The 7,519-nt window shown below is 40.1% G+C and overlaps 1 protein-coding gene across 1 annotated transcript; it reads left to right on the top strand.

Moving 5' to 3' along the window:
* Window positions 1-4,621: 4,621 nt before the first annotated feature.
* LOC131032448 (zinc-finger homeodomain protein 2) lies at window positions 4,622-6,432 on the top strand. Its single transcript, XM_057963424.2, has one exon. The coding sequence runs from the start codon at window positions 5,288-5,290 to the stop codon at window positions 6,074-6,076; it is 789 nt and encodes a 262-aa protein (XP_057819407.1). The 5' UTR covers window positions 4,622-5,287; the 3' UTR covers window positions 6,077-6,432.
* Window positions 6,433-7,519: the final 1,087 nt, after the last annotated feature.

Genomic DNA, 7,519 nt, shown 5'->3' with positions numbered 1-7,519 from the left:
CATAAACTGTTCGTTGGAGAAAAAACATGAAATAGCTACACTAAATAAAAAATTATGTACCAGGGGGTACCATTGTTCATCGAAATTCTTCAACCTTCTGCAACATTGTGTGAACTCTAAGCATCTGCTGACCCGAACGAACCACCCACCACATTGCCCTGCTCAATCTATCTTGCCAATTATACAGAGAGTCGTCTAGTGATCGACCTCCTTCTTCGCGCCTCATCCACCAACCAAGACTCCACGCTTGCCTGTCTGATAATTTCTTCGAGCTCCATTATCTGAACATATACCACTAGACCCTCCCATCCTCTCCTGGTGCCATCTTTGAATCGAGCTTTGACCTCCTCGCGGCCTCATAGAAACGAAATTCGCGAGTGTCTAGCTCGAAGCTCAACATTGTCCTTTGAAATACCTTCAGATACATTAAATCCTCAACCCGGAACAACCCATTCCAGCAAAGACTCCAAGTTTAGTAGACACGCATGGGGAACAATCATCCTCATCACCTTCCTAACCTCCTCGCACACATGCCCCAACTCCAGCCCCCAAGCCATGATAAGAGAATAAATTTCAGCTCTCGACTGATATCTATGGCCGATTACTGCCACCTCCTCACCGAAAACCAACTGAACCACTTTCAAGAATAGAGGGTCTCTTGCTAGGAACATGTTCTCGAGCTTCTTCACCGGGACGGGACCCCAGAAAGCCGACATCAGCTTCAAAGATCTCAGGGTAAAATTTGCTTCCATGCTGGAGGTCCTCAAAAGTGTCAAGATCTGCAAAAAACCGTCAAGCTCTACAAAGAATCTGTAGCCTTCTCCACCAAACTCACACAAAAGCCACATTGAATAAGAAAAACCACCCATATTAGAAATTGAGGCACACTCCACAACTGCCACCATTTCAAAAAGTATTCCGCATTAATTGCCCATTAACTCGACCCAGACTCACAACTTTGGATAAAATGCAAGCCGCAAGTTGCACATATCGAATTTACAAGAGCACTATTCTTGATAGGTTGTCTTAACTCCATTGCACGATACAACCATTGCTATCTCGCCACATCACCTCTCCTTTGGAGAGCTCACATGCCACGTTTGACAAACCGTCAACAATGACATTCCCACCTCGTTTAACATGGGAAATACAAAAGTCTTGGAAGGATTTTAGTTTTGCACAAATAATATCTATGAACTTATTTAATTTCCAACACGAGGTGTCACCTTTGATCAGGGCATTGATCACAACCTGAGAATCCCCCTCCAAGTGGCTTTCGATGCTTTCATGTTCACTGCCAAGTCAATCGCTAACAACGTCGCTTGAGCCTTCACCTCGTTATTGGTTTCGTCCTGTAATCTTCTAGCTCCTGTGAAGAGGATCTTCCCCTCATCATCATAGGCCACACACCCTGCACCTAAAATGCCTGGATTCCCTTTTGAGGCCCCATCAAAATTAATCTTCACCCAACCCCTCTCAAGTTTTGACCATGTCACTACATCGGTTTCAGAAGAACTGCTCACGGTTATCATAAATTATAAATATGATCCATGACCCCATCGTTATCCCTAACCTTAACATATTTATAATTCACTTTTCTTTTTAGATAATAATTTTTTTTGTTGAAGATTATTCATGAAAAATATATTTATACTATAAATTATAAATAACAAATTTAAAATTAATTATGGACCAAATTATACTTATAACTATAGTTAAAAATTTATAAAATATCTTATTTAATTGCTAACAATCGATTTTCCATTAAAATAATTTTATATAACATATCATTGAAATAATATTAATATATTTATCTTACATGTTCCATCTCCCAATTCGATTAGCATAAATATATGTCCATTTGTGTGGTTGGCTATCTATTAGACTATCTATCAATAGATCCATTTGCCTCTGTGTGGTACGGGCTATCTCTATCTCTTGGACCTAAAGCTAAGTAATCTATGGGGAGGGAAGTGACTCAATTTGTTTATGGGGGTATGGGTTGTCTCTATCTCTTGAGCCTAAAGCTAAGTAATCTAGAGAGAGGGAAGCGACTCGATTTTGATGTATAGCTCCATCTTTATAAAAATATATAAAACAAATAAGAGAAATTCTTTCGAGACACCTTTTTATCGTTTAACTATGTTAATTAAACCGAGACAATACATTTTTTATACCTTTATAATTTCCATCTTTGAACTTTGTGCAACCCTTCCCACCTTCACCCCTCCTTTTTTAACATGTCTTGGTCTACAATTTATTTATTTTCTTTCTACAACTCTATTATGCCCATGAAAGATTCGAGTTGTTGATGCAAATAAATTCTACACAATTGAATCTCAAGACACAATGCAACAATATATTATTTTAATTTAAGCCCAAAAAAATTGAAAAAAACATACACCTCGAAAATAAAAAAATACATAACTAAAGTGTTGGTTTAATTAATGTGAAAGAGATTTTATTCCCTACGCCTCTCTTAAGCTTCGAAGGGCTATAATTTTTGTTGACATTTATTATTTCCTAAGAATGCAATGAATTTAGAAGACTTATATACTGCACTGCCATAACTCCTGCCTTAGACCTCACGTTAAGTCCGGGCAATGATTCGTACTAGTTTGCAAAATCAAATATTACCTTAGTTTTGTTCCTCAAGCAATATTTACTATTTAATATTTAGTACTTTAATTATTTATTTAGCTATAGTTATAGTTATTTTAGGATTCACTCAAAATTGCAAGAAGCGGAAATAATAATAACGTGTTGTGCGCGGAATCTTAGAAAAGAGTATTAAAGGCTCCTTGACAGTCAACAGCCACGTGTCAGGAGGAGAGAAAGGGCCCAACTTTCCACTTCCCATTGGCGCATGCTACACCCATACTGCTCGATTTTTGTACCACTGTGCATCTAAGTCATGGACATTCTGGGCCGTCCGATTCAGAGATCTGACGGACCAGATCTCCACATATTTCCAGTGCAAAGTACGTGGGACCCGCACGTGGGGCCTCCCTTACTAAATGATAAGCCCTTTCACGAGAGAGCCCCGATAATGACCGCCCAGTCCGGTCCAGAATCATGACACGTAGCAGTCGCGGCACATTCAAATTGGAAAGGCGCTTCTTCCCGTTTCTGACGTGGAGGCACGCACTTTTACGCGCTCATCGACGCTCCGATCACGCCACGTGGATTTTTAATTTCAAAGCTAACGACCTCGCCAGAGCCCTGCATTTATCTCTCCCTTAAGTCGGGCCAATGAGTGACTTACACGCGGACTAAGACGGCGTAAGTTGGTGGACTGCCAGTCGGACCTCCCGTGACTTGTTTTCCCGACCTAAAAAAACAAATCTAACTGTAACTTAACTTAACCCCCCTGTTTATTCGGGTCAGACTGCAGCACCGTCACTTGACGGAGAAGAAGAAAGATGTTGGAACATGTTTAATGTCTTTCTTCGGAAGATTTTTAATTTGGATGGTAGTGGTTTCTTGAACAGATACGTCTTTTAGAAAAGGGTCAGTTTAATTCTTTATAAGTGAAACCAAAGTGGGATCGTAGTTTTGAATCCTCTAAGATAATGTTGAGTGGGAGAATGTTGGAATGAATGTTGCAACATGTCCAACATCTCTCTTAAGAAGTTGTGACATGATTTAATAGCCTCCTTTGAGATCTTTAATTGGGATGATAGCAGTTTCTTCAACAACTCCTTACAAGTGAATTCAAAGCAAGGTTGTAGATTTGAATTCTCTTGGGTAATGTTGAGGCAGGAAGTATCCTCCGTGCTGCTTGTTGTCCTTCTCCCCCCAGCTGTGAAGTAATCTCAGTGGGAGAATGTTGGAACATGTCCAACTCCCTTCAGGGTCGTGACATGATCTAATAGTCTCCTTTGAGATCTTTAATTAGGATGGTAGCGGTTTCTTCAACAAGTGTGTGAAAAAACGGCTAGTTCAACTCCCTACAAGTGAAATCAGTGTGGAGTCATAGGTTTGATCCCTCTAGGATAATATTGATGGGGATAATGTTGGAATGACTGTTAGAACTGTACAACATCTCCTTTTGGATTCGTGACATGATTTAATAGCCTACTTTGAGATCTTTAATTTGAATGGTAGTGATGATTTCTTCAATAGGTACATCTTTTGAAAAAATGGCCAGTTCAACTCCCTACACGTGAAACTAGAGTGGGGTCGTAGGTTTGAATCCTCTTCAATAATGCTAAGAGTGAGAATGTTGAAATAAATGTCGGAACATGTCTAATGTCTCTCTTCGGGATTTGTTTCAACAGTACGTTTGTTTGAAAAAAATGACCAACTCAACTCCTTACAAGTAAAATCAAAGCTGGGCCATAGATTTGAATCCTCTCGAAAATGTTGGAACATGTCTAATGTCTCTTGAGAAGATTCTTAACAACCTCTAATAAGATCTTTAATTGTGATGGTAGTGATTTTTCAAATAAATACATCTTTTGAAAAAACGGCCAGCTAACTTCCTAAAGGAGGAGGTAGGGCAAATTTGCGTGAACTGACGGGAAATTGATGGGAAACATGAAGTGACGGGAAATTGATTTTGCTGCATTAAGCAGTAAAGTTAAGGGTAGAAGCTGAGGTTTGTGTCTGTAGAAGGTGTTTGCTTGCGTAATTCTCCATGTTGAGGCGCCTTTTGTCTGTGTAGAGACGTGGAGGGGCCCATTACCACACACTAACAATCTTCCTTCTTCCTTCTTCCTCCAGGTGACAATTGCCTGCCTTATTAGTTTTATTATTAACAACGCCTTTCTTCGCCCTTTGCTCCATGCCCATCTTCTCCATCGGCTGCTTCTTCTTCTTCTTCTTCATCTTGTGCTTCTTTTTGGTTTTCATAGTCTCGATTTAGGGAGCTGATATTGAATTTATATATATATATATATATATACATACATGAACCGTCAATCAGTCATTCAAAGCACAATCATCCTGCAGAAGATCGGGGTAGGTTTGTGAAACGTACGCTGTGGAACCGTGTGCCAAGGTTTTTGGGTGGGTCATTCATTCATAAAACTTGTGCGACTGTTTCTTTTTTAAGAGCCCGCCATATGAGCGAGCAACGTTAATGGAGAGACAGAGGGAATGAAGGGAAAGTCAGCGAGTGAATGAATGTCTGAATGATATGTATGTCAGTGCTTTATAGTAACAGATGTGATGGAGGTTAGTTAATCTTTTGGGGTTTAACAAGGACATGGAGCGAATGAAGAAGTGGTAAGAGGCCGGGAAAATAAGATTTGGGTCTGGAGGATTGATTGTTTGAGGTGGATTTATGATGGAACATAACGAAGGAGAGATCGGGATACCCATGTCAGTCGGCAGCTACGGTCACATGGGCGTTGCTGGTTCAGGGGCAGCAGTGCACGAGGTGAATTCGAAGCTGAGCAGCAGTGGGTTGCAAGTTGGGGGAGGTCTGGAGAATGGCGGGGAGGAGGCGGTGATAAGGTCAGGGTCACATGAGAGGCGGAACATCAAGTATAGAGAATGCCTGAAGAACCATGCAGCGAGCATTGGGGGTCACGCCAACGATGGGTGTGGGGAATTCATGCCCAGTGGTGAAGATGGCACGCTTGAAGCTCTCAAGTGCGCCGCCTGTGGGTGTCATCGGAATTTTCACCGAAGAGATACTGACCCATCTTCTTCTTCATCCTCTTCATGCTATTACTGCTATGGCACTAATGGTGGTGTTCTGTCAAAGAGACCCACCCTTCAGCTCCCTGGTACCCATTTGCCCTTGGCTTTGCCCGCTAGCCCCCATGGCACCGCCATTGCCCCTAGGTCTTCTCATCCTCAGATGATTGTGGCCTTTGGCGGTGAGGAGCACGATCATATGGGCGGCCAGGCCATGTACCTGCCTCATGCCATGAAGAAAAGGTTCAGGACCAAGTTTACTCAGGAGCAGAAGGACAAAATGTGCGCCTTTGCGGAGAAGGTCGGTTGGAGGATCCAGAAGCATGATGACCTTGCTGTTCAGCAGTTCTGTATGGAGGTGGGCGTCAAACGCCATGTTCTCAAGGTCTGGATGCATAATAACAAGCACACTTTAGCCAAGAAGCCTTAGGCTTAGATCAATCAAGGTTTTCCTTTCTCTTGGGTTCTCTCATTTTAGTGCCCGGTTTTTTTTTTTTTACAGACATTGCTACTGTTTTCATTCAGCTAAGTCTGATTCAGGCCGGGTTGGTGTTTTCTTTTTTTTTTTTCGGTTAAGCCCATGTAACCAGAATCTCATACACTGCACCACACAAGTAGGCCATCCAAAATTTCTCTTTCTTTTCTTCTTTCAACTGCTAAAATGCTGGTAGGTTAGGTAGACATGTGACTCGGAAAGCACAAAGCGCAGACCTCTGATGAGTCATGGCTTGCTTGTATCTACAGGCCTGTATTAATTATATTTAAAAATACAATTTTCATTGATGAGCTCTTTGAGTTGGGTGATCATGTTTGTTAATCAATGTTGAATGTCCCTCGTTCAACGCTGCTATTGTCCGTGCGAATGTTCTATGTAAATGCTGTAATTGAACTCACCGTTTTTTCCGTGCGTTTGGCTAGAAAGAAAATGCATGCACCCACATTATGAATTTCTGCAAACTGGAACTATAATTGTAGTGTCGTATGTTGTCTATATGATGGTTGATCATTAATATGCTGAGAAAATCAATTCAGTTCAGAAATGCATTTTTTTGTCAGTAGGCTAATTACCATGGAGGATTATAAACTGCGCTTTGTTTTTATTTTACAGCATAACTTATGAATGTCTTTATTCAATTTCATGTCTTTCTTGCTTAGTTAATTTACTTTGATTATCAGTGATTCAAACATTAGTTTGAGTAATGGACCATGGAAAGGTAGTTTTGGAGTGTAAGAAATTATAGTACTCTCAGATATAAAAAAAACACCCACAAGACAGCATAAATTGGTGTATTGCGCAGTGCAAGCTGCAGTTAATCTCATTGGGACGAAAAACAGAAATGAATTGGAGCTTCTAATATATATGACAATTATATGTTTTTACTGCTATGCATGTTTACTACCTTATGATCGAGCATGCATGCAATAGGGTAGAAGAAACAAAGCAGAAGAAAATGATGATCGTGTCTCCTTTGTAAAAGCAGCAGGCATTGAGAGGACAGTAGATGGGCCCATTCCATTTTGCTCCCCAATTGAAACAAAACATATATGTGACGTCAGTTAGTCTGAACCATCCTGCGGTTTTGCAGTGAAATTGTAACAATGTATCATATTTGTTATCTATTTTAAATAAATTGTATGATTTTGAAAAATGTTTGGGAAGCATAGATAACAATTTAATGTAGTGTGATTTTGATAATGTTCTGTTCAGTGTGATTTTAAATGTCAATATAAAAATATAAACAGTTAATTATAGATAACAATTTGATGTAGAGTGATTTTGATATTAGATTATTGACTGTGATTCGAATCATCTAAACAAAAACTTATACACAGTTAATTTCAGAAGCAATCTTTTGAATGTATTATCATTTTA

Source organism: Cryptomeria japonica, chromosome 11, assembly GCF_030272615.1.
Source record: "Cryptomeria japonica chromosome 11, Sugi_1.0, whole genome shotgun sequence".
NCBI classification, from domain to species: domain Eukaryota; kingdom Viridiplantae; phylum Streptophyta; class Pinopsida; order Cupressales; family Cupressaceae; genus Cryptomeria; species Cryptomeria japonica.
This window is presented reverse-complemented; position numbering and strand designations above follow the sequence as displayed.